The 27,198-nt window shown below is 48.7% G+C and overlaps 1 protein-coding gene across 2 annotated transcripts in view; it reads right to left on the reverse strand.

Moving 5' to 3' along the window:
* The window catches only part of CRTAC1 (cartilage acidic protein 1), a gene marked incomplete at its 3' end in the record, with an annotated part of 133,068 nt that overhangs the window by 42,428 nt on the left and 63,442 nt on the right, over positions 1-27,198 (reverse strand). For both annotated transcript variants that reach the window (XM_079794201.1, XM_079794200.1), the window contains exon 3: positions 9,368-9,564. In XM_079794201.1, coding sequence (XP_079650327.1) covers positions 9,368-9,564 — 197 coding nt within the window. The remainder of the gene's footprint in view (positions 1-9,367; positions 9,565-27,198) is intronic.

The following is a 27,198-nucleotide window of genomic DNA, read 5'->3' on the forward strand; positions in this document are numbered from 1 at the left end:
CACTCTGCCCTGGGTCCCTCACTGAGTCGGGGTGGGGGGCAGCTGCTTGGGAGAGGAGAGGCTGCTAGCTGCATAAGAGAGGCATTCTCCTGAGTCCCTGGGGGAGATGCTGAGAGGGCAGAGGCCTGAGAGAAACAGGAAGGTATTCAAGGGCAGGGCAGGAGGCTCTGGAGGTCATAGCCCTTGTGAGAGCCACATCTGGGGACTTCCATTCCCCCCCTGACTTTGGCATCCTGGCATTAAAGGAGGCTTGAAGGTCTCAGAGTCCAGTGGAACTGCCAGTGGCTGTAGGCAGCCAGTTGGGAAGGCCCAGTGGGTGAGGCTCAGGTGCCCACCAGGCACTGCTGAGCACCGGCTGCTGTGAGAGGCCCCGGGGAAGTAGGAGTCTCTGCCCAGGACCCAGGGCACTTATGGTTCATTTGACAGCACGAGGGACAGACAGGTAGAGGAGATGCCATGGGATCGTAGTAAAACTACTACTACCTAACATTTCTACAGCACTGTCTATATGCTAGGCATGTCACATATTAACCCTCACTCAACCCTAACACAACCCACAAAAGATGGGTACTATTTTCATGCCCATTTTACAGATGAAGGACCTGAGGCACAAGAGACAACGGGACTTGCCTAAGATTCCACAGCTAGCAGAACCCCTCAGGGCAGGGCAGGACAGCACATCCTGGAATTTCGGTGAAATCAGGATGAAATAGGCTACAGTGATCAGGGAGGGCTTTGTGACGGAGGAGGCACCTGAACGGGGACTTGAAGGGCCAGAGTAACAACAGCAATGACTCGTTTATGGAGCACTTAGGATAGCCAGGCTTTACAGGAAGCATTCCTTTTTTACAACCATCATCTTGACTACATCCTGTGGCCACCCTGAGAGACAGTGTACTTCATTTTACAGGTGGAAAAATGGAGGGGCAGAGAGGTTAATTGCCCAAGGTCACAGAGCTAGTAAATGGTTGAGACAGATTCAAACCCGGGTCTGACCCCAAAGCCTACGCTTCTGAGTCTTGCACTGTATGGCTTACCCAGGCAGAGGAGGCAGGCAGGTAGCACAGACAAAGGCACAAAGGGGCACCGAGTCTGCCTAGAGAGGAGGGTTTGTGCATGGCAGGGCAGCGAGACCCCCTACTTCTAGTCCTGAGGGCGGACGGGTCATTGGTGGTTTCCGATCTGGGGAAGACAGTGTTTCCAGAAGATTACCCTGGCAGTGGAATGAGTGGTGGGCAAGCAAGGGAGCAAATGATGGGGTGGTCACTTTTGTAGTAGCTCATGCCTGATCCAGGGTGATGACAATGGGAGTGGAAGCGGTGCTGGGAGCAGGTAGGGCGGAGCTGGGTGTGGTGGGGCAGAGCAAGGGAGTGGTCCACAATGTGGTGGCAGGAACAGAAGCAGGGGCCTTGGGCCAGCTGGGGGTGGCAGGAGCTCGCCTTCAGACAGTGTGCATTTCAGGTGGCCGTAGGGTGGCTGCGGAAGGGATGGTGAAGAGGTCACTGGCCATGAAGGATGGCAAAGTGCAGAGTGGTGAGGCTGGAGCTGGGGCAGAAGGGAAAGACCAGAGCCACAGACTGAGTCCCAGGGAGCAGCTGCCTTGGAGTGTAGGAGGAAGAAGAAGGGGCAGAAATGGAGGAGTCATCAAACATATACAAAAGGAGAAGGTTCTGCACTGAGGGCAGTGGTGTCAATCAAGCAAATGGCACTCAATTCACCATCCCTTTATCCCCTCCACACCCAGCTCTGCCCCCAGAGGGCAACTTGGAGCTACTGGGAGAGTAAGGTTGGGCCATAAAAGGCTCTTCCTAAGGATCACTGGTCTGAGTGCCTCCTCCCCCAGAAGCTGCCCAACCTCAGGGAGATGTCCTGACTCATGGCCTGGTATCGGTGAGTAAATGTGTGTGGCAGGGCAGAGGCTCAGCCTCCAACCTCGTTCATAAGGCAAAGGGATTACTGTCAAACAGTAGGGTTAGGGAGGCAGCCTAGGTTGACCTTAGGCCAGTGATGGGCAACCTTTTGAGCTTGGTGTGTCAAACTTCGCCAAAAAACTGAGCATAACTCGGGTAGTGTGTCACTTTGAGGAAAAAACATTATTTCGCAAATGTTTCATCCTCCGCATGCGGCCGCCTCAGCGGCCGCGTGTCATCAGAAATGGCTACACGTGTCAGTGTGACACGCGTGTCATAGGTTCGCCATCACTGCCTTAGGCAATTCATGAACTTGTATTTTTCTTCTTTGTAACATGGGATAATGAGAATGGCCACCTATTCATCAGGTTGTTGTAAGGATTAACTTAGATAATGTAAGTAAAATATTTAGATCGGTATCTGGCACGTGGTAAGTTCAATAAATAACAACAACAATACTATTATCATCATCAGCATCCTTATCCTCACAATCATTACCTTCTTCATCCTCTTCCTCACCACCATCATCGTCGAGGGAATTACAGGGCATGACCACTGAAGGTCCTCATGAGTCACATCCCAGGAGGCAACTGTGACATTAAGTGTAAAATGCTTTACATGACGTAGTCAATGAAAAGTAAGCAGTGATGGCCCCGGGGAAGGAAGAATGAATTCAGGCAAAGGACAGTTTTGAAAAGAATGAACCCAGCCTTCCCTGGGTCCCCCGATATAATTTCTGAGCCCTGTCTTCCTTTCCACCCCAGGATGAGGAGGCAAATCTGACCAACCCCTGCCAGGTGCTTCGCTCACATGAGCTTATTTAACCCTCTCCACTGCCATGTCAGGAAGATAGAGTCTTCGTTTTCCAGAGAGGAATTGAGGCTCAGAGGGTAAAATCATTTGCCTAAGGTTGCACAGCTGTCAAGTGGCAATGCTGAACTTCAAATTGTGGTCTGACTGCAAGGTCCCCCGTTTGCTCCCCTTCCCCCATATTAAAGACCTGGGGTGGGGGCTGGTGGAGGGAAGTCCTCAGTTTCCTAGGATCTTAGTTCTGTGTTATGACTGAGGAAATGTCCTCTGGGGCCCCAGATTCTTTATGGTGCTGCTTTGACGGCCTCACCCATTCTTGCTGCGTATGGGGCCCTGTGTGAATGAGGCACAGTAGGGGTGGGGGCAGGGAGCCTGAGTTGTTCATGAGCTCATCTCCCCCAGTGGGCCATGCTGGGCGAGCTGGAAATCAAGATTGTGCATTTAAGGGAAACATCACTGGGGGAACAGGGGACCCTAGAACCTAGAGGATTCTAGGGAAAGAGGGCAGAGACACAGGGCCGTGTATCCGAGGCCTTCCCAGGCACAGGGAGTCCTGGACATCCTGTTAAAATGCAGGATGGTTCAGTGGGTCTGGGGCGGGGCCTGAGATTCTGCGTACACATGAGCTTCCAGCTGTTGCCAGTGCTGCTCAGAACACACTCTGAGTAGCAAGGGTACCTGGATGCAGCTGGACCTGGGTCTAGGTGAAGGAGCTGCTGGACAATGGGTGTGCTCGCTCTCCAGAGCAGATGGCTCGTCTGCTGTGTAGGCAGAGGCGGCTGGAAGTGCATGCCGCCCCCAACTCCCTTTCTTCTCTCTGGCACAGTGACTGACGCCTCCTCTCTGAGAGGCTACAAAAGCCCCTGCTGAAGGCCTAAGTATAACACAGAGCGCAGAAGCCATCAAAGAAAAGGGTGATAAATCCAAGTCCATAAAAATAAAAATTTTCCGCATTGCAAAACCCACCATGAGCGGAGACAAAAGAAAAATGACAAACAAGGGGGAACTATTTGCAACTTGTATTGCAGACGGAGAGCGAATTTTCCTAATTTATAAAGAAGTGTTACAAATCAATAAGAAAAAAATGGGCAAAGGCTATGAGCAGACAAGAGATTCAACTGTACAAAAATATGTTCAGCCTCATTCATTTTAAGAACGATGAAAATTAAAGCTACACATAGGTACCAATATTTGCTATCAGATGGGCAAACATTTTAAAAAGCGGTGACACACTGTGCTGGTGAGAATGTGGGGAAATGCTCGCTTGCATCAGGGCTGATGGAATGTAATTAGGAATGTCCCTTTGAAGCACAATTTGGCAATGACTATCAAAACTGCACACGTATATGGCTTTGATGCAGCAATTTCATTTCTACGAACTTACAGAGAAACACCTGCAATTGTGGAAAATGGCCCGTTATACAAACTTATTGATTTGGTGGCACTGTTTGTAAGGGCAAAAGATGGCAAGGAATCTAAGTGTTCATCAATAAAGGACCCATTCAATGAGTGGAAAATCTATACAATGGAGTACTCTACAGCCACAAAAAATGAGACATCTCTTTGTGTGCTGCCACGAAATAATATCCAAAATTTATGTGAAATGAAAATAAAAAAAAAGAGGGGCAGCACTGAGTAGAGCATCCTACTATTTGTGTAGAAAAGGAGGGAGGTCTGTGTAGATTGAAGACAGCAGATTGGCAGGGACCATCTTCCTCAATGGGATGAGTAAAAATGGATGAGGCAAGTGATGGGGCTCACAGCTCATGCCAACTCATCCAGTACCCACACTCCTGTAACCCCCAGATCACATGAGCAGGAGAGCTCAGGGCCGGGCAGGGCAGCAGCTGGGGGCCAATGCAGGCCTCCTGGGGGATGGGCTCTGACTGGGAACTGTAGGAGGCCCTGGGTTCCCGGATGTGGAAGGAGGTGCTGGGACCAGCCTTTTCTCCCCCTTGGTCCTGCACGCTCTTCTGCGTGGTGTTCACCAAGTTAGGGTTGCCTACAACAAACTGGCTTGTATTTTTCCAGGTCAGTTCAGCCATAGCTGGTTTTCGGGCCCAGGCCTTCCTGGGATTGTGGTCAACCTTTCTCTGTTCCCTCCCTCTCACCCACTCTCCAACTCTTAACCCTTGACCCATGCCCATCTGGAACCACCATCTGGGCGGCCAGTTGTTTACACTATGGCCCTTTTCTCTTTCTGCTCCTAGAGACTCTCTTCCCAAGGGCCAGGAGGGAGGCCTATGGAACCTCTGCCCAGGACACTGCTAGAGGCTCTGGCTTTCTTCATGCCACAGAGTTAGAACAACCACTGCTTAGAGAGCATTTCTTCAGTCCTAGACGCTGTAAGTGCCTTTCCTTCATTATCTCATTTGTTCATTCAAATATATGTATTAAATGTTTACTAAGTGACATAAGAACATTGGTCCTGGAGATACAGCAGCAAACACGACAAAGTTTCCATACCCGTGGAGTTGAGCAGAGGTGAACCGCAAACAAATGCATCACATGCTTTCGGACAATGGTAAGGGCCATGAAGAGAAATAAAGCAAGGAAGGGTATAAGGAGTGATAAGGGTATGATTTTAAGGTGCTCATCTGAGGAGGGGCCTGAGTGAAGGGAAGGAGTGAGCCCTGAGAACAGTGGTGGGAAAAGCAAGTAAAGGGAACAGCATGCTCGAAAGCCTCAGGTGGGAATGCAATGAGTAAAAGGAGGAGTGGAGGAAACAAGGTCAGAAAGGCAACCTGGCTCACGGCAGGAGGGGTTTTGTAGGCCAAGGTCAAGGCCTTGGAGAGAGTCTATGGAGCCATTGTAGTTGAGCTTATGAAAAACAATTTTAATGTATATTTTTTATTGTTCATAGTATTATAGATGTCTCCCGTTTATCCCCTTTGCCCCTGTCCTCCCAGCCCCTATCCACCCCTGCCAGGTCTTCACCACCCTATTGCCTGTGTCCATGGGCTATGCATATCTACATATATAAAAGGCTAATATGCAAAGTGTCCCCTCGGGAGTTTGACTGGGAGACTGGGAGTTTGATCGCTTGCTATGACATGCGCTGACCACCAGGGGGCGGCACGGAATGAAGGAAGGCCCTGGCCAGCAGCCAGAAGGCCCCCGATTGGCCCAGATTGCCGGCCAAGCCTAGGGACCCTACCCGTGCATGAATTTTGTGTACCGGGCCTCTAGTAAGTATATAAGTTCTTTGGTTTATCTCTTCTTGTCCCCCAAACCTCACATCAAAGCTTATGATATTGATATGATTTTTCCTGTTCTACAGATGAAGGGTTTGAGACTGAGAGAGATCAAATATCCTGACCAAGGTGCCCAGTAAGTAAAGGGAGGATCCCAGGTGGTACAAACTGACCCCCTCGTGGCACTGCCAGGATGCAGGTCTCGGCCCTCTTCCAGGCACTCCAGTGCTGACATTCCAAGGGCTGGCTGAGCGAGAGGACAGGGACTGTCCTGCCACAGGTCCTTCTGATGCTCTGCCACAGCCTAAAGGAGCCCCCAGTCATATGCCAGGGCAGGCGGGGGCTGCTGGAGAGGATCTCAGGTTACCGCGGTGGGTAGGGTGGCAATGGCTGAGTGTCATGCCAGCTGGACCCTGGGAAGTGCTGACACAGCACAAATGTCCGGAGTCCACACCCCGCCCACTGTCGATGAATCAATTGAATCACTCAACTGAAAAATTAACTCAAACCCACAGACATCCCTCAAACCCACAGAAGGTCACTAGGAGGTGCACGCCTGAGGCTGGGGCTGCGGGGCACCATCTTCCTCACCCCAGCCCTGGGGGCCCAGCCCCAGCCCCAGCCCCAGCCTCTTTAAAGAACACTTGTGACCTCAAACCCAGGAAGCCCAGGACCTTGGCGGGGGGAGGGAGGACTCCATTTTGCCTGTCTCCCCTATTTTGCCCTCTGTTGGCAAAACCATCTCTCAGGCCTAGGCCTAATGTCTGTTCTTCTGGATTCACTTATCAAGTTTTAATTGTGCTGTTAGGATGCTCAAGGTCTGGCTGGGCCAGAGGAATGCACAAAATGACCAAGACAGGGATTTTGCCCTCAAGGAGCTGAGAGTCCAAGGGGCAGGGAAAGGGGAGTCAGGTACCTAGAGAAATGTAAGGTCATGTTGGGGATAGAGTGTAAACTTCATAAGGGCAGGATTTTTCTGTTTCATTCACTGGGGCATTCTCAGTGTCTAGAATAGTGCCTAGCACACAGTAGGTGCTTAATAAATATCTGTCCAATGAATGAATGCATTAGTGAAGGAAAGGGGCTACGGTTAGGCTGAGCATGGAACTAAGGTGATTCTGGGACAGTGGCCCCCCTTCTCCAATACACATGGAAATCTGATAACTGAGTCCCATCCCCAGAGGTTTGGATTGGGCTGGACCGGGGTACACACTGGGCACTGCGAGTGATAAAAGCTCCCCAGGGGTTCCTAATGTACAGCCTTGGCCTTGCACCACTGCTCTAGGATTCACAATGGAAGACTCTAAGGGAGTGGGAGGGGCTGCTGCTTGAGAGACATCTGACAGGTCCCATCCCAGGTGCTGTGCTTGGTGAGTAGGGAGGAGAGCCCGCCCCTTCCTCTGGCGTCCTGCCTGCAGAGCCCGTGTTGAACACCCCCTCCCAGAGTTCTCCGTTTCTGTTTCCCTGCCCTCCAGCATCTTCCCGCGGACTCACCCTTTCCTCAGCCGTCCCTTGCTGCTGCTCCCCTCCTGACATTGTCCCACATTAAAGGGTTGATCAGCCCATCAATTAATTGTGTCCTAATCCAATCTTGGCTTGGTTGGAGAGAGGGCAGTAAATCCAGCTGGGTAATCATGCCCTGATATTTGTGTAGGGATAATTACTATCTCTCAGGCCTCACTTGGTGGCAAGATGAGATGAAAACCCATAAAACACCACGAGGGGCTGTGGCTCATTGTTTCTTGGCTGCACAAGGCTGGCTGTCAGCCAGCCAGCCCTGCCCGCCCCTGCCCCTGGCACCAGCCCCAACCTCATCTCCAACCTCGTCCCCTCCCATTCATGCAATTGGCAGGGCTCAACATCAGAGGCAGTCTGGGGTCTGGATCCTGGCTTGGGCTCAACAACAGGGCTCAACATAGGAGGCAGTCTAGGGTCTGGATCCTGGCTTGGGCTCAACAACCAGCAGGGGCCACATCATGGGCCCTGGGAACAGCCAGTGTGGGGGTGGGGGAGAGGAAGAGAAGGTGGTTCTCATAGCCAGGCAATCACCTGCCCCCAGGAGGTTAGGGCCGTGAATACACAGCTATGAAGCGTATGGTATCATTCAGACCAACCCAAGAGCCTGCTGCCATCTGGAAGAATCCAGTGCCTCACAGGGACATGAGGTCCTGCATTCTTCAGAAGGACGCCCTGGCCTGGGACTCCCCTGCAGATGTGATGGCCCCACAGGAGAAGACTTCATCCTAGTGGATCCAGGGCAGCCCTAGAGAGTGTGAGCGTTAGGGGCTGGGAACCACCTGCAGCCCAAAAACACAGCCCCGCAACTCGAGACATACTGAGTACCCAAATGAGCCAGGCTCTCTGCTAGGCCCTGAAGATACAGGGTTTAGTAAGGCCATAGAGTGTCTTGGTTAAAAGGATAAAGCTGGAGTCAGACCCCTGGGTTTGAGTCCTGGTATTTACAAGTTGTGTGGCCTTGGGAAAGTCATGTGATTTCTTTGTGCCTCAGTTTCCTCAACTAAAAAGCAAGATACACCAGTACCTAACCTAATCAAGCTACTGTGAGGCTTAAGTGAGATAATTATTATAGAGTGCTTAGATCAGGGCCTGCTTCAGTAGTTGCTATTTAAGTACTACCTGTTATCATCATTGTTACTATTATTGAGCCTTCTGTGCATCAGTTTCCTTCCTCCATTCCTTAGGACCTTGCTACTCAAAGTGTGGTCCCTGGACCGTCAGCATCATCAAAGCCCAAGAGTATGTGAGCAGTGAAGGATCTTGGACCCTATTTGACTGCTGAGTCAGAATCCACATTTATACACAAGACCCCCAGGTGACTAGGATGGACGCTCTGGGCTACAAGAGGCTCCATGAACTCAAGGTCTGTCTTCCTTAAAGTTGTACCCCCATTGCCCAGCACCTCTGGCATGGAGTAGGTGCTCAGCAGGAATTTGTGGTGTGAATAAACGAGCTACGCGCGGAAAGAAATGAGCTACGCCGAAAGCCGTGGGGTCAGTGAAGGATTTCAAAGCATTTTAGAAAGGCCCCCTTGAAACAGCATGGAGGGCAATTACGGGGACCATTTGTTGCTATTGTGGCCACCTGGGTGAGAAGTGCTGCGTGGTTGAGCCTGGCCGGAGCAGTGGGGAGGGAGGGGGAAGGAGGGGCCAGGAGGACTGGAGGCCGCTCCTACAGGGAGGCCAGAGGACAAAGCCTGAAGGTAAGGACCAGGCTTTTGCTCAAGGCCCTCCATTTCCAGGCCCAGCAGCCAGGAGATGAGGGCCAGCTTCATGCCCAAGAGGAGAAGGGGCTCGCCTGCTGGGACAGAGCGAGGTCCTGGAGGCAGCAGGGGACGATGTCTAGGGGGGCCAGGGTCCCCAAGGCCCTGCCCCAGTTGGTGCTGGGAGGAAGAAGGTGGGAAGCAGGAAGAGGCCCGAGGCCCCAAACCCTTACCTGAGAAGGCATTATTGGTGTTGAGGAAGTAGATCTCCTCACGGCCATCCCCGTCGATGTCACAGGCTGTGACCCCGATGGCGTTGCCCTGCCGGTCCCGCAGAGCATAGTAGGGGGAGCTGCGCTTGTCCACTGCGATGTTCACCAGCCGCTTCTGGGCCCGGTCGTACTTCAGAACCAGATTGGGGCCGTTGTACCTGGATGGGGGAGGGGAAGGGGACATTGGGGAGGAGCAGTTGGGCCACCTGCCTCCACCTGACCAGCAAAGGGCTCGGAGGCCTCCCGGAGAGGTCAATGTGGGCCAATTCAGCCCCACAGAATCCCTGGGGAACCCTCAGCAGCTTGCCTGGGGGTCCCTGGGTGTTTGATGAGCGTCCGTGCATCAGATATGGGCCCTGGCCAAGTGAGAGTCAACTGGGCCCACAGGGAACACAATATAAGAAGCAGGGGAGTGGAGGGGAGTGGGAAACCAGTGACAAGCCTTTTACCAGAGGCTACCCTGAAGAAAACAAGAACCTCCCAGACATTTAGCTTGCCCGTTTCAATGTAAAAGCCACTTTCATACTTAGGATCTCATTCTTTTAAATCTAGCAACAATTAGGGGAGGGAGGGGAGGAAGGCTGTATAATGAACCCATTTTACAGATGAGGCAACGGGTGAGCTTCATCAGGGAAACCAAGGCTCAGGGAAGTTCAGTGCCCTTCCCAAGGTAACACAGCTAATAGGCGTCAGGTGCTGGGGCTCGAACCCGGGCCCTTTCTGCTATCCCAAGAGCCCTTGTGTGACTGAGCCGAGGAGGAGCAGAGGCTTTGTGGGTGAGGTTTGGAATGACTCTCCCCTGACAGAAGTCCCAGCATTTAAACAGTATGTATGAAATCCGCATCTCAGACGGGAGATTACGAATACATCTAAAGGCATTAGCTGAACCTGCCAGGCTTCTTTTTCTATGAAACTCAAAACCAAAAGATTAAAGTTCTCATCAGTCCTCATCGCTCCCGTTTCACTCCGGCAGCCCCATGGCCCCAGGCATGGTCTTGCCTCAGGGCCTGGGCTCTTGCCGCTCCCTCCGCCCAGGATGCTTTTCCCGCAGATGTCCACATGGCTGCCTCCTTCCTTCACCTCCCTCAGGCCCTGGCTCAACTGTTGCTTCTCAGTGAGGCCCTCCTGCCCACATTCCTGAAACTTGCAACCACCTCCACCCTGCCATCCTATTCTTCCCCCTGCCTTTCCCCATGGCCGTTACCACCAGCTGACCATCTGTCTCTTCTTGGTCACCTGTTCCTTCTCTGTCTGATCCCACTGGAATGTCAGCTCCATGAGGGCAGAACTTCCTGTCTGTTTTGTTCCCCAGGGCCTACAACAGTGCCTGGCACACAGAGGTGCTCGATAAATATTTGTTGAATGACTGAATGAGTGAAACCTCAGAGCTCACTGCTAAGTCATAAGGGTTTCGGTACCCCATGGTTGATTTCTTTCCCTCATGTTTCCACCTGGAGAAAGTGGCATGCCCCAAGGTCACCCCCCCCCCCCCCGGGACAGCACAGCCATGAATGTGTGAAGGCCTCTTACTGCTCCTGGAAAACCAGCTTGCCAGGCTCTCCAAAGGAACCTGGCCAGCCTCCATTCACTAGTGCGTGGTCTCCTGCCTTTGTTTTAACCTGAGCATGAGCATCCTGAGTTCAGCTGCCAGGCTCTGGATGGTCCGGGGCGGAGAACACGTAGAGGGCGGGAAGAACTCCCCAAGGTCTTTGAGAGAAATCACTTCTTGCTTTCTTGAAACAGATCCAACTTGGCCCTCTCCTTCATCACCAAGTGCAGAGCCAGTAAAATTTGGGGGATGCTGAGCAACTGGCCGGGAGCCTTCTGGCACCCACAGTGTGTGAAAGGGGAGACAGAGCTCACAGGGGGCTGAGTCAGCACCAGTGATGGAAGGTCGCACATTAGATGTCGTGACAAAGATTGTCTGAGGGCTGTGTGAAGGACATGACATGACCTAGGGGCCGCTTCTAGGCAGGAGAGACAGTACCCTTGGGTCCCAGCACTGTCAGCAGCTGGCTCCAGCCCCCAGGGACAGGAAGTGCCTTCTGGGTGCTCAACACTAGTCCTCCAAGCCTCTGGGTCTTCTGTTTGCCACTATCCCTACTGCTCCTCACAAGACACTTAGTCCTAGGGTTCTGGGCCACGTTAAAAGCACTTTCACAAGCATTGTCTCACCCGAACCCCACATAATCCCAGAAAGAAGGTAGGTAAGGCATTTTTCTAGAAAAAGAAACAGAGAGGCCAAGTGAGCTGTCCAAGGTTACACAGCTCATACGGCAGTGCTGGGCCTCTAACCATCTCCAGGGTCCAAATCCTCTTTCTTTCCATGTTGCCTATGATGCCAACACTCTTAGTCCTCTGCATTTTAAAACATATATTTCAGATGGGAAGGGAGAGGGAGAGAGAGAGAGAGAGAGGAACGGAGAGGGAGAGAGAGAGAGAGAAATATCAATGATGACAGAGAATCATTGATCAGCTGCCTCCTGCATGCCCTCTACTGGGGATCAAGCCTACAACCCTGGTATGTGCCCTTGACCAGAATCGAACCCGGAACCCTTCAGTCTGCAGGCTGATGCTCTATCCACTGAGCCAAACCAGCTAGGGTTGCATTAAAAAAATTAAATATATATATATATTTATTGATTTTAGAGAGGTAGAGAGAGATAGAAACATCACTGATGAGAGAGAATCATTGATCAACAGCCTCTCACGCTCCCAACTAGGGATCGAGCCCACAACCCAGGCATATGCTCTGATGAGGAATTGAACCGTGACCTCCTGGTTCATAGGTCAACGCTCAACCACTGAGCCACATTGGTCGGGCAGTTCTGTGCATTTTTAAATTTTTTTCTGACAGCCTCCCCCTGAGTAGTGATGGTGATAAATGCCTGAGGATTTCATGTAAACAGCAGCAATAATAACCCTACATTTCTACAGCACTTTACAATTTACAAAGAACCTTCTCATCCTTGATTTCATTTGTTTCTCGCAGGTCTTGACTCTGCCAGAGATTAGTTTTGTGACTTTGGCTGGTCAGAAACCCATGTTCTGGCTTCTCTTCCACAAAACAAGAGATTTGGACTAAATCAGAGAGTCACAAAAAGGATGTCAGTTCCCACATCGATCGGCCTGGGGAGCTGGATGTACGGTATGTGAGATTTCATGCTTCTTCTCTGTGACACCTGCCAGAAATTGTGGGGCAACTCTAGAAGTTCGGGAGGCTTTGAACCTCGGTGAAATGAGCTTAGGCAATGGGACAGGGTCCATCCTCTTAAAAAGCAGATGTGACTTCATAATCTCCAAGGCTGGGCCAGCAGGCAGAAGTGATGGGCTTGGAGGCAATTGGAAAGTCTGCTTGAGAGGCACCAGCAGGGCACAACCCACAGTTATGTGAGTGCCATCCAATGTTGGTGCCAGTCTGCTGGGACAGGAATGCTATGGGCAGGGAGGGGCCTGGGAGTTGGGTCCAGAGCAGCCTGGATGGGCTTCTGGCCCTGCCACTTTCTGGCGCTGACCTTGAGCTTGACACTCATTTCTCCAAGCGTCAGCTTCCTCATTACTTCTACTACATCTATTGCTACATAACTCACAGGATGGCTGTGAGGATAAGAGTGTGTGACAACACTTGGTAAACTGTGAAGAGTTACACAGTTGTATGTTCTCATCATTATTACAAAAACAACCAAAGCACAATCTCGAGAACTCTCCAGTGATCATTTTGAGAGTTTCCAAACACAATCCAGTATTTCTCTTCCAAAAACATCCCACCCTGATTGCTCATCCTCTGTGGGTATATTTCTTTATTGCCCTTTATAACTCAAGTTCTCAGAGTTGTCTTCACAGGCTGTCTCCAGGGTCTCTCTACCCATTTACCCCACCCCAATCCACATCCTCCTCCCCCCAGTTCCAGCCAAGCCACTCTAGTTACTGTCATTGGGAGCTTTTGTGTGGCCACATCCAAGGACGCCCTTTCCAGTCTCCCGCAGTCTCCACCACACCACTTCCCTCTTAAAACACTGCTCTCTTGCCCCCGAGGTTGCCACCCTCCTCTGGTTTTCCTTCTCTCTCCTTGCTTCCCCCTCCTTTTCCCTGTGTAGGTTCTTCCTCCTCTCTCTGCCCTCTTGATGTTGGAGTCCCAGGCTTGGTCCTGGGTCCCCTTCTCCCCTCCCTGTCCCCTTTCACTAGGGCAGTGGTTGGCAAACCGCGGCTCGCGAGCCACAGGCGGCTCTTTGGCCCCTTGAGTGTGGCTCTTCCACAAAATACCACGTGCGGGCGCGCACGTACAGTGCGATCGAAACTTCGTGGCCCATGCGCAGAAGTCGGTTTTCGGCCTGGGCGAGTCTATTTTGAAGAAGTGGCGTTAGAACACTCAAGGGGCCAAAGAGCCGCATGTGGCTCGCGAGCCGCGGTTTGCCGACCACTGCACTAGGGGATAATATTCGTTCTCAAGACTGACAACTCCCAAATTTATATCTCCTACCCAAATCCCCAGTCCAAGCTCAGACTCATATATCTGACTGCCTACCTGACATCTCTCCTTGCACCCGCACAGGCATCTCTGATGGAACTATCGATCGCTCATCCCCCCTGCCCTGCATTGCACAACCAAGTACTGAAGCCAGAACCCTGGTGCCAGCCTTGGTTTTCCCATCCTCTTGTCTTCATATCTAATTCATCAGTCAATCCTGCCATTTCTACCTCTTCAAATCTTTCAAATCTTTCTCTTTTTTCTTCTCCCTCTGCCACCATCTCTGAAGAGGCTTCTTTCTCTCTTTCATCAATCTAATACCCCCATACCATAGCCTCAGTCATCTTTTTAACACACAAATCGGGCCAGCCACTCTCCTGCCTTAAACCCTTTGGTGGCTCCCCATTATGTTGGGATGGAACCCAGACCCCTTATCATGCCTGGACTGGGAGTCCAGCTTGGTTGGTTGCCTGCTTTGCTGACCTCCTCCAGCCACACTGACCCCAGCCCCTGGCCTCTCACAGAACTGCTCCCTCTGACTAGGACACTCTCTGCACTTCCTTCTGGCTTCTTCTCATCCTTTAGTTCTCACCATCAAAAGCAGCTCAGAAAAGTCTTCCCCTCCGGGTATCCACTGTCCCACTCTTGTTTGGTTATCTATGTATTGCCCATGTCTCCCAGTAAACAATAAGCTTCATGAGGGCATGGTCTGTGTTTGCCTTGTTCATTGCAATCTTCTCATTATCCAGTGCATAATGAGTGCTCAATAAATACTTGTAGAGTGAACAGAAGAGAAATAGCCTATAGAAGGTACCAGTTCACCACGGGGTGGCTGAGCAAAAGGCTGACTGAGCCAACAGTCTCTGGATTGGTGTTTCGACCTACACTTTTATTGTTCCTCAAAGATATACATATTGACAGAGAGGAGGCCAACACCTGGTGTCCTGGATAAGAGTGAGAAAGAATAACAAAATGTTATAGATTCAAAGAATCAACCTTTTTTTTTCTGTTCAGAATCATTGACCCATGTGAAAAAATAATCTTAGACAGTTACATAAAGAGAAGCCAGATAATAGGGTGTAATAATTATTGGGTACCTACTATATATGTTTGATACTGTGCTAAGTATTATGCATGAATAAAAATTTCTAAATTTGAAAGATATATAAACTATGTTATTTTGAAAAGTAAGAATTGGAAACTTTTTTCATTTAAAAAGGAAAATAATGAAAAATATATAGCTATTCAACATTATAGTCATGAGAGAGAGGCAGGGCAGAAAGAAGAAACAGATGTATGTATACACAAAGAATGAAAGATACACATAAAATAAAAAAAGTGGAAATTGAATGAAACCCTGAGCAGAGAGAGAAAAACACATGCAGAAACATAGACAGACTGGCTCATACAGACACAGAGACACAGAAAAGGGGACATAAAGACCTGTAGAGACAAACGGAGAGACCCCTGGGAATATCAACAGGAACCCAAGATATTGTCATAGAGAAACAACCCATCTCTGTGGCCATTTTCAGCATTTCCTCTAAAGGCATAAGGAGGTATTTTATTCTTGGTCACTTCAATACCCTTATTTTATAGATGAAGAAAGTGAGTTTCAGAAAAAATGACTTTCTGAAAGTCAAATACTTCATCGTTAGACAAAATAAACCAAAGGCAAACTTATCCCTTAGCAGGGATCAACAAAAGTATGGTCTTTGGACCAAATCTGGCCTGCTGCCTATTTTTGTAAATGAAGTTTTATTGGAACACTGATATGTTCATTTATTTGTATGTTAAGTATGGCTGCTTTTGCTATACTGTAGAGTTCAGTAGTTATGATAGAATGTATGGCCCAAGAGTTGAAAATATTTACCATGTGGCTCTTTGCAGAAAAAGATTTCCTATCCCTGACTTAAAGGGTATCAGCCTTATATGAGAGGTATATTAAAAGTTCTAAGTGATCATTATCAGAACAGAATTCAAAATTAGAATAGTGTTAGTAAAAATTAGAATAGTGGTAGATACAGAGAATCAACCTTTTAGTGGGAGTCAGCACTTGGAAATACACCGTTTTTTTGAGACAAGTATTTCAGGGAGAGTATAGGTTGAATGCAAGGAAGACGTTAGGTCTTAGGATGGAGACTGTGAATCAAAATAATCTGCAGATAAAAGAGACAGAAAAGTTGCTTTAAGAAAGAACAGTGTTCTCTACATGGGGCTTATCTAAGGCTTAGAAGTAAGAGCGTGTTCCTTCCCTCGCAATGAATAAAGTGGTTAAAGGGGTGTGGTAGAGGATCTCCACAGAGGGCTGCCATCTTCTCTTTTCTCTGTGGGCACTTCTTACTCCGAGCAGAAAAAGGTGGAAGCTATTTTGCCTCCCCTTGAATGAATCTGGACTTGCCTCAATTAGCAGCATATAGTAGAAGTGATGTTGGGCCAGTTCTGGATCTAGCTTAAGAGACCTACTTTGTGTTTGGTAAAAGCAGGATTCTTTCGTTGCAAGTGGCAATCACTCCACCATGATAGAAACTTCACTACCTTGAGATCACCATGCTCTGACACAGCCCAATCTAGCCACACGGAGAGGCCCTGGGCAAGAGCACCGAGGCACCAGATCTGGGAGCGAAGACTTCGCCAACAGTTGAATGCAGCTGAGTGAGTGATACCAGCAGGTGTCACGTGGAGCAGAAGAACCATCCATGTGAATTTGCTCAAATTTTTGACCCACAGAATTGTGAAAAATGACAAATTCTTTTTAAGCCACTACATTTTTGGAAAAGAAAGTACATAATGATGACCTATGATTTCAGACCTAAGGGGAAAAGGAATTTTACTACTGGAAAGTAAGAAAAAGTATTGTTCATAAGCCAGTGAAATTCTCTAGGATAGCCATTTGAATTTCCAGTAGGCAGGTCTCCCCAAGGGATGCCTGGATCTGTTAAGTTGATACTTGCATCTCAGAATATCTGAGAATCTGTGCAGAGCCTGAGGGTAGAAGGGTAATAAGAAATACAAGGATTCCAGATACCTGTTTTCTTACTCCCCATTCTCATTCTTCATTCCTTTTTAGCCACATCCATTTCCCATTTTGAATGTACAGCCTTTAATATAGATGATTTTTTGGAGATGTGTGTCATGCTCTTTTTTCTTTGCTTACATATTTAATTCAATGAAAGCCATCGAAGTTAAATAGGACCAGAACACACATGGGAAAGCATTCAAACAAAAGATTCACGTATTGTATCCTAGGATAGGATATATCCAGAGGCCAGTTTAAAGGAATGGAGATTTTGGTAATGGGAAGGTTCTAGGTGTGGTGAAAACTCTGGGGGTAGGGATTTTAAAGGGGAGTAAATTGGGTAAGTCTGGAAAGGGCATCCATCCAGAAAACAAACAAACAAACAATCAAACAAACAAACAAATTTGACTCTGAATTAGGCATAAGGATCTAAAGCAGTGATGGGCAACCTTTTGAGCTTGGTCTGTCAAACTTCGCCAAAAAAACTGAGCATAACTCGGGTAGTGTGTCACTTTGAGGAAAAAACATTATTTCGCAAATGTTTCATCCTCAGGAGCAGCAAATGTTTCATCCTCGGCATGCGGCCGCCTCAGCGGACGCGTGTCATCAGAAATGGCTACGCGTGTCAGTGCTGACACGCGTGTCATAGGTTCGCCATCACTGATCTAAAGGCATAAGGAGCTAACCAGGGTGGAGAAGACCTCACAAATAGAGGGAAAAGAAGGAGAAAGTAACTTTAAGGTGAACGATAAAAACCTTTTGTCCTAAGGGGAGGGTGGTTTTTTAAGAAAGGAATGTTTGGCATCAAAAGGTCAGAATAATCTACAGTGATGAGTGTCTGTAAAAACTCCGTGCAGGCTGACTGATTTATACCTTGTTCTAAAAGAGATCTGTGCTCAGCATGAGCTCTGTGCTCTTGGAATTTCTTATATGTTGATGAGCATGGAAGCACCCAGACGACCATTTGCCGTTCTATCCCCCACCATACCTGGACAATGCCAGAAAAAACAGGTGCTCTGGTCGTGATGTTGTTGATGATGATGATAAAGACCATAACTCCATTCCTCAATACATGTTTATCTCAATCAACGAGGAAGTCAAGGAGGCAGGAGTTCCATAAAATATCAAAGGAGGAATTCAGGTGACAGATGGAGGCCATGGAAAGCAGGATTCTTTCGTTGCAAGTGGCAATCACTCCACCTGCACTAGTTGAATAATTTATTGGCTCATATGTCCAAATGACCAGAACATCAAGGGTACAAGTAGGCTTCTGGGTACAGGGAGATTGGAACCAGGGTTCTGACCAGAAGGTTTCAGGACCTCATTTCTCTTCCCCTCTTCCTCTTTTCTCTGTCTCTTGACCTCATTCTCTCCCACCATCCCGCTTCACAAGGCTTGACCTGGATTAACACTCTCAGCCTCGTACTTCAGCTTCAGCATGGAGTGGAGATGCTATCTTTCCTCAGTTCCAATGGGAAAAACTCCAGGGAAGGGCTATGATTGGCCCAGGTTGGGTCAAGTGTCCATCCTCAGAGCTGGGAGTCTATGATTGACAGCCTTCAACTAGTACCAAACCTAGTGAAAGCAGCATCTCAGGAGCCACGTGTTTTCAGAAAGAGACGAGGAATGTTTCTCTAGATAGACATTCATCTGGGTCTGTACATTCTGGAGACAAACTTGCCAGGGCCTACTGATGGAAGGCAAGGACTCCCTGGAACCACCGAGTACCTGTGTCCTGGAGATACATCTCAAGATCCTCCCATCCCCCTGTAGAGCCCCAGAAAGAAGCAAACACAGAAAGTGGATGCACAAAGGGTTCTTGGCCTCCTGCCTGCTCCTGAAGCCTCTGTTCCAGGCAGCATTGCTGGCTGTGGGGAGGCAGGAGGGCACTGCGAGTTGGCAGCGACAAGCCCCATGTGGGGCATGAGGGGACACAAGGTGAGCTCTGGCCCAACTCTGTGATCAACTCTCCACGGACTCAGGCAAATCACTTAACTGCCTGGTCACAAAATACTTTAAATCTCTATTCAAACTTTCTTCCTTCATGCTATCACTATCTAGAAGCTTTAGCTAAAAAGCCATTGGTCTTTCTCTCTCTTTTGTTTGAAGAAGTGGGCCAGTTTAGTGGGGCAAATAGCCAATGGATACTTCAGTCTTCTTTAAGAGTCAAAAAGATAAACCAATCATTCTGCACTGAGTTCATTCTACCCTCTGGAATCCTATTTCCAGTCTGGACATGCTGTATGGCACAGGACGTAATTCTCCATTCACAGATCCTCCAGCCTAATGTGGCAAATAACGAGTGTCCCCAATCCCAGACTTTCAGAAGAGGGATAGGTGATCACTTCTCCTGGGGTAAAGTCTTTATAAAAAAGATGCATTTGATCTAGAACTTGAAGGATGCTTAGGACTTTAATACAAGATATAGGAATTAGGCATTTACAAAAGAAATAATGTGAGCTATGAAGCAGATCAGGGAACAGAAAAATATGCTTAGGGAGTAGACTAGGTGGAGAATACAGAGATGAGTGTTGGACAATAGTGGAAATGAGTGGAAGGCAGACTGGAAAGTACATGACATCCAAGGCTGTGGAAGATGTGGCATGTAAACCAGGACTTTAGAGTTTATCTGGTAGGAAATGGGGAGCCACTGAAGGATTCTGAACAGGGTACACCATTATATCAAAAGTACTGTTTTGGAGGGCATTGTTTGGTGGCTGTGTGGTGAGAGAATTGAAACAATAGTGCAGAAGAATGAACATTTCTCTGAATTTTTCCAAAAACTTCTGAGCTAATTTGAGGAGGTTTATGTTCCTTGCAATCCAATGACTCCTAAAGCCAGGCAGAGGCAAGAAAGTACAGAAATCAGGAAATCAGGGGTTAAAAAGAAGGGCATGGCCAGCAGTGCTAAATGCTTTCCAGAGATAAAAAAGTTGAAACAAGCACGTGGAGTTGGTCATTTGGAAGCCACTGATGACCTATAAGGAAGCTGTTTCCTTATGGAGGAAAGAGGAACTAGATTGAGGGCATAAGATAGTGGATGCACAACAATGGATGCACAAGTGTAGATGACTCAATGAGAAAAAGAAGGGCTCAGGAAGGCGTAGGTCTAGGATACTGGCCCTGGGACACGGAGTTAAGTGATGATTTCGTTAAGCTCTGAGGCCTTTGCATGTTTGCAGGCAAGAGGAAAAGACCCAGGAGGGCAGTGGATTTAGAGTGCACCTAGGCAAGATGTGTAGAAGGTGGATGGAAACTACCAGCAGGTGGGTTAGGCCTGAAGTCAAGAGAAGAGGAGAGGAAGCCAGGATAGGGTAAGAAGACAGGATGAGGTGGAAGACAGTGACTATGAAGTTGATGCCCAAAGACCTTGGTCTGCTCATAGGGAAATAAGAGGTGAGGTTCTTAGCTGAGAGGAGGGTGCAGAAGTCACAGCTTGAGGAATGAGGAAGTTAGAATAGCAACTGAGGGGCTAATACATGGCCCCTTTCCATGGTAAATGGGGCATGCAGAGTGCACACCATGAGGCTGAATTTGAGAAATGCAGAGGGCAGGTGGTGGGACAGGATTAGTCTTACAGGTTGCACAGAAGATACAGGAATGAAGCAATCACAGCAGGGAGGCCGGAACAGGGCCCAGGGAGTCAACCTGGACCAGAAGGCACAGGGTAAGGTGGAGTAGAGGCAGGGCTGCCTCAGGGAGCCGAGTTCCGGGTGGAAGCAGGTGAGGGCAGGTGTTCAGGGCCTCAGATCTGAAATGGGAGCTGCCTGCTCTTGGCCCTGGAGAGTGGCTGAGTAAAGGAAGCGGGAGCATCTACTCTTGGGAGTGAGGCGGATTCTGTGGGGGCAGCACAGGGCAGCAGAAAGTGCCCTGGACTTGGAGTTAGAACAGAAAGGCTGAGAGGCAGTAGAGCTCCGTGGTGAGGAAGTTAGCTCAAGAGTCAAGGGCAGACCCCTACTCTGCAACTCTCCAGCTGTGTAGGTTTTCTTGGACAAGTCACCCAGCTTTTCCAAGCCTCAGTTTCCTGATATCAGCTCCCCTGCCATAGGGTTTTGCTGAGAATTAAGATAATTCCTATAAAGTCGTTAATACAGTACTGGGCACAGAGAAAACACTCAATAAGCACTAGTTAGTATGTCTGTCTTCTTCTCCCATATACACTCAGTCAATGGAAACTCGATAAATATTTTTGAAAGAATGAGTTATTATGATTATTACCTGTGTAGCCTTGAGCACAGGAGACTGTGAGCTTTATGGAGATCTGGACTATATTTTATTCTTCTAGCTCCTAACACAATGTTTGATAAAGGAACCTGATTACATTCACTAGAATTCAGTTTCCTCATCTATAAAGTGGGGCTAATAATATTTGCTCTACCTCAAGGTCAAATGAGATAACGCATGCAAACCGTGACAGAGCTGTAGGTTTTGCACGCATGCATATACATACACACATGCGCATGCGCGTGCCCACACGATATATGACTGCTGTCTGCAGCAGAGGCAGTGCCTGCCCCCCCTACCCCCCGGGAGCCCAAGCTCTTCTACCCCATTTGACAGGAGCTGAATGATAGGCCCATTGAGCTGCAGGAATGCCCTGTGAAAGGAAGATGCGTGGAGTTTGTTGAGGACCTCGTCAGAAGGCGGCTGTGGTTTTCTCCAGCAGGGAAGAAGTCTGGAGCTGGGCACTGGGCTGGACATGAGGTATGCAGGAGCCTGCTTTAAGTCAGCCTGGTCTGATGCCTGGGTTGGACAAGCAAGGAGATAGAGGTCACCAGACAGGTCACAGGCCCTGGGGAGGGAGCGAAAACAGACAAGTCTTGCCTGGGGAAGGGCAGGGCTGTTGTGTGAAAACAAGGACCAGGTGGACTCTTGCTGGTCCAGCTCATGGGGGAATAGAGATGGCCATCGTTAGCTTAGAAAAGGCCCATCCTTCTAGCCCAGGATTGTGTCCAATTAGAGTCTTAGCTCAGACTCTCTAGCTGGGTAGCAGGCCCCTCTTTGTGACAATGAGCTTCCCCTATGATGACTATCTGCTTGGAATTTCTTATAAAAGTTATTGTTGGAGCCCCCCGTCCCTTGTGCCTATCAGGATACACGGGCCAGGCTGTCTTGGCCACTGTCTGGATCTCCGTACACTCTCTCCAGACCCTGTGGATATGCTGTCCTGATTGCTGGCCTCCACTCCCTGTTCACCCTGGGATCCCACCCCAATGGGAAAATCAAGTTCCTCTGGTTCCCCCTCATGCTGCAGCTCCTGGGGGCATGCCTGGCTGTGTCTTGTGAAATAATGGTTGGAGAAAGCAGCAAAAGCCTCCCAGTGGCTATGAAGTGTTAACTGATGAATTAAACTCTTCATTTTGATTTGAAGGAAATAGTCCTAGAAGACACTCTTGCTTTAAAAAAATATTAAGCTGCCAACTATGAAAGGCATTCATTCACAGGGGTCTTTGTTGCCAAGCTGGCTTGAATTCCCTTAGCCACGCATTAATACTAATCAGAATCTGGCTGTGCGAGCAAATGTGCACTCGAGTTTAGGGGCAGAAAATGTGTGCAAAATATTAGTGAGAAAGTACCAAACATACCTATTTATTCTTTAAAGTGCTTGTAGTATAAAAATGACCTATCTGACTGGCAGTTAAAATAAAGTTATTTTAATTACAAATGAAAGGTACATGACTATAATCTAAGATATTAGGTATCACAGACAATTTATATTTGAACCATCCATCTAGATTAAAGCCCCGCTAGAGCTGGTGCATCCTGATTACACAAGACTAGCAGGCAAATCCTTGCTACTCACAGTGGGGGTGGGGACATGTGGCACTGACAACACTGGAGAGCAGGTTAAAAATGCAAAATCTCAGGCACCAGATCTCTGAGTCAGAATCTGCATTTTAACAGATGACAAGGTGATATACATGCACATTCAAGTGTGAGAAAGGCTGGTCTGGGTCAGTGTTTCTCTAAGAGTAGCCTGTAGACCATTTACATTAGAAGTACCTGGAGAGCTTATTAAAAATGCGAATTCCTGAGCCCCACCCAGACCCACTGAACAGAAATGTCCAGACACAGAGCCCAGGAATCAGCATTTCAAACAAACTCCCAGGTGGTTTTTATTTTCACGTAACTGTGAGACCTACCCCTAGTCCTTCCTATCTTATCGAGATCCATTAAGGACCAGTTGACATTCGATGTTCTGAGTCCAGTGCAAAAGGGTTTGGATGGATATCATGTCTGCCATTTAGGGGTTTAACCTTTTGCACTCGGATGTCGAGATTAAAATTACTCTTTGAATGTATCAATAATTTGAAATATAAAAAAATCCAAATAATTAAGTTTGTATGAAAAGAAACTCGTTTTTTATTCTACTGCCGTGCTTTGTAAAATCTGGGGTATTTAAAAAATTAAATCCCGAGTAGAATAAAGGAATCGAGAAAAAAAGCAAGCGAGTGCAAAGGGTTAAAGCAACATTGCTATAGCTGAACATGTAGAGGACAAGCTATGGCATAAATACTGAGAAGGATTATGATATTGACTAATTCACAATGCATTTGAGTCTCCCTTCTGCACTGAATACATGGTCTTCCTGAGGGGGAGAAAAACAGACGTATTGTCCTCATCCTTCCTAGTTCTCCTGGAGCCAGGTGGGCTTCCACCTAAGGGACCACTCATTCTTTTGGGCTACTGGGCAGAGCCCAGCCCATGGCTCAGCATTTTGTTCCTTCAGAAAGAGAGAGACACGAACCATAACATTCTCTCTTAGAGATAAGAGAAAAACAGCCAACATCTTTTGGAATTCAATGTATGACAAGTGGAGATGGGGAACATGTGATAGGAGCCTAGCTGGAGGCCTCTGTTGACTCAGAGCTTAAATGGCACGAAGACTGGCCCTTAACCTTGGTCCTTTAGTGAAAGAGTGTCTAAGTTGGGCTAACCTGGCCCAGATCTTGGGACTCATATTCAGTTACATAGTGCCTTCTGGTTCACCAACATTATGACTTTACTAGAGGCCCAGTGCATGATTGAATCATGCACGTGTAGGGTCCCCTACACGCTTTCGCTTTTCACGGTGGGGCTGGGTGCCTGTCCGCTGGTGCCGGAGCAGACAGGCACCCAGCTCCCCCACTTTTGATGGTCCGCGGCCGCTGAGGGGGGCTACCCTGCTGTTGAGAGGCGCAGGGGGCGGGACTCCCGCCCCCTGCGCCTCTCAACGGCCTATGAGGGGGGCTGCCGCGGACACCTGGCTACCCTGCCGTTGAGAGGCGCAGCTGGGTGTCCGCGGCAGGCCCCCTCAGCGGCCGCGGATCTGGCTGTTGAGAGGCACAGGGGGCGGGAGTCCCGCCCCCTGCACCTCTCAACAGCAGGGTAGCCCCCCTCAGTGGCAGCGGATCGGTGCCTCTCAATGGCCGGATAGGCCACCCCGAGTCCCGCCCGCCGCCCAATCGTGGGCGTAGCGGAGTGATGGTAATTTACATGTTACTCTATTATTAGATAGGATTCCCTCATCCATCCAATCTGGTGGGGTCATTACTTATCTCCCCTCCCCCTTTAATGCAAAACCAGAGGTTAGTCATGTGCCCATCACACAGCTGGAGAGTGGCAGGGCTGAGCCTTGAATTTGCTTCTTCTAACTCCAACCACAAGCCTTATTTGTCTTCTATTCGTGAACTAACATATTATTTTAACTAGACCAGGGACTCCTTTTGGCAAAGCTCTCTCCATATTATACCAGCAAGTGCAGCATGAGCACGTGATCACCCTCAGCAGGTTTAGTGGCCAAAAAAGAGTTACTGCTTCTTTACTTTGCAGCTCTGGCAAATTCTCAGAGGTGTAGGTGAAAAATCAATGCCAGATGGCTCTCGTGGAGAAGACTCCACGGCTTGGCTGCTGTGGAATCAATCGCCTTGGGAGGAACATCATTGCAGCTGAAGGATATGGCAAGATCAGGCTGGACTCTGGACCACAGGAGCCCAGTGTGGCAGCCCAGCCCTAACGCGGCTCAGCTCCACTCTCCATGTTCACGGCGAACAGTGAGGTGAAATGAGGGAGGAGGAGCTTCAGAGAGAGCAGCATCCAGGAGGCATTACTGCTCGCCCTGAGAGACCCCTCCAGGCCTGGATGTGGATGGTGATGAAGCTCCACGGTGACAGCACAAATAAGGCTCCTGTCCACACCATCATTGGGCTCAATAGATAAATGCAGACCTGTTGTCAGAAATGACAATCTGGGTGTCACAAATAACTGACTCAACGTTGTGATCGCTGGAGCTGAGGTTCAGGAGCCAAGTGGAAACCTGAGTGGAAATCCACAGTGACCAGGAGGGATCTTGAAAGAGCTGCGAGGACTTTTCCAAAGCCTGCTTGCCCGCGTCCAGGAATGATGTGTGCACCTCTGATGTATTATTATCCTCAGGATTCCAGCATGGGCTCCTGCATCTTTGTAGGAAACAATTCCCATACTCACAGCTTGGGCTGGGGCCCAGCTGGGGCAGTGCGCCCCGTATTCGTTTCCTAAGGCGCCATAGCAAATTAGCAGGAACTGGGTGGTTTACAACAGAAATTGATTCTCCCACAGCTCTGGAGGCCAGAAGTTCAAAATCAAGGTATGGGCAGGGCCGAGTTCCTTCCAGATGTTCTAGGACAGAACCTCCTCCAGCTTCTCGTGGCTACAGGCGTTGCTTGGCCTGTGGCCGTCTCACTCCACCTTTGTCTCCGTGGTCACATTGCTTCCTCCTCTCTCAAAACCCTCTCTGCCTGTGTCTTTTAAGGCAATACGTGATTGCATTTAGGGCCTATCCAGATAATCCAGGATAAGCTCTTTTCCCCAAGATCATTGATTTAATCTCATCTTTTGTCATATAAGGTAATGTTCACAGGATCCAGGGATTAGGGCATGGATGCATTTGGGGGGCGGGGGGAGGTTTTGCACCATTCAACCCACTACAGGCCCCTCTGAATTAACTCTTATTTTCCCAATAAACTATCAGTTAGGATCACAATAACAGTACCCGAGAAGTATGCTAGGTGCTTCATATACTCATTTAATCTTCCCAACAACTCAGGAAAGCCAGTATTTGTATTCCCATCACAAAGAAAGAACAAAGCTCTGAAGTCCACACTCCTTCAGATTCTCCAAAGGTTTTTGGTTTGTGTGTTTGGGGAAGAGGAGAGGATGAGCCCCTCACCTTCTTCAAACACAGCATGTCCACTCTGATCTTATTTAGATGGTAGGAGGTTGCAGATTTCCTTTATCTTCCAAAGGGTTACACCGAGAGAAAGTTTGCAAGACACAGCTCTGCACTTCACAGCCTTGCATGGTTTGGGCAGGGACCCAGGTTCAGGAGCCCCACCTCTGGAGGCAGACACACCTGGGCTCATATCTCTTCTCTATCCTAACCTTGTTCTCTGTCCTTGGGCAAGCTACCTAACCTCGCTGAGCATCATGTTTCTCACCTGTGCAGTGGAAATGATAGTAGAATCTACCTCAAAGGGTTGTCGTGAGAACTGAATGAGAAAATGCACCTGTAATGTTTGGATAGTGCTCCATAAAGAATAGTTATTAATTTCATTGTTATCTTCATTGGCTTATGCATTTCTTCTACTGATCAGTCCCCCTTGATCTTCAATCTGGGATCTCTTGAAGGTGAAAATGTTTATCCAGAATAGGTGGGTCCAGCTGTTTTCCCCTCACTTTCAGAGGAGGGGTGGCATCAGTCCAGGGCAGTGATATGCAATGTCACTCTTCCGGTTCATGTAAGAGGGCGCTGCCATCCATGGTCTGAGTCACATGCATGGTGATGAATTCCCGGTGCAGCCACAGACTCACACAGGAGTCCCCAGAGAGGCTGTGATGACAAAACTTACAAAGGCTGGGCCCTGGAGCGAGGTGTGGGACTTTATTGACATCTGTAATAATTGCAAAGACTTATTTATCAACATCTGTGGGTTTCCAGATGACCTTAGGCAACTGCTGCCGCAGTGGCCAAGCGCAACTCACCGTGAGGCGCTACATAAGTGGCAAAGGGACGCTTATATGCCTCTGTGAAGGGCTTATGATTACATTTCCTTCCAGATGAATGAAACATGTGAGTTCCAGGAGGCAGGCTGACTGACACCAATCTCTTCAACATATTCCAAAACAGCTGCTTTAAGTACAGGTTCTGATTGAATTTTGGAATGTGTCATAATGAGAGCTTAGCATTTATTGACTGCTTACCACCTGCCAGGCACTGGGCTGAGGGCTTTATCTGCATGTTCTCACGTTCCCCCAAATGAACCTATTATCCCTTTGTACAGTCGAGGC

Source organism: Cnephaeus nilssonii (assembly GCF_951640355.1).
Source record: "Cnephaeus nilssonii genome assembly, chromosome: 16".
Taxonomy (NCBI): domain Eukaryota; kingdom Metazoa; phylum Chordata; class Mammalia; order Chiroptera; family Vespertilionidae; genus Cnephaeus; species Cnephaeus nilssonii.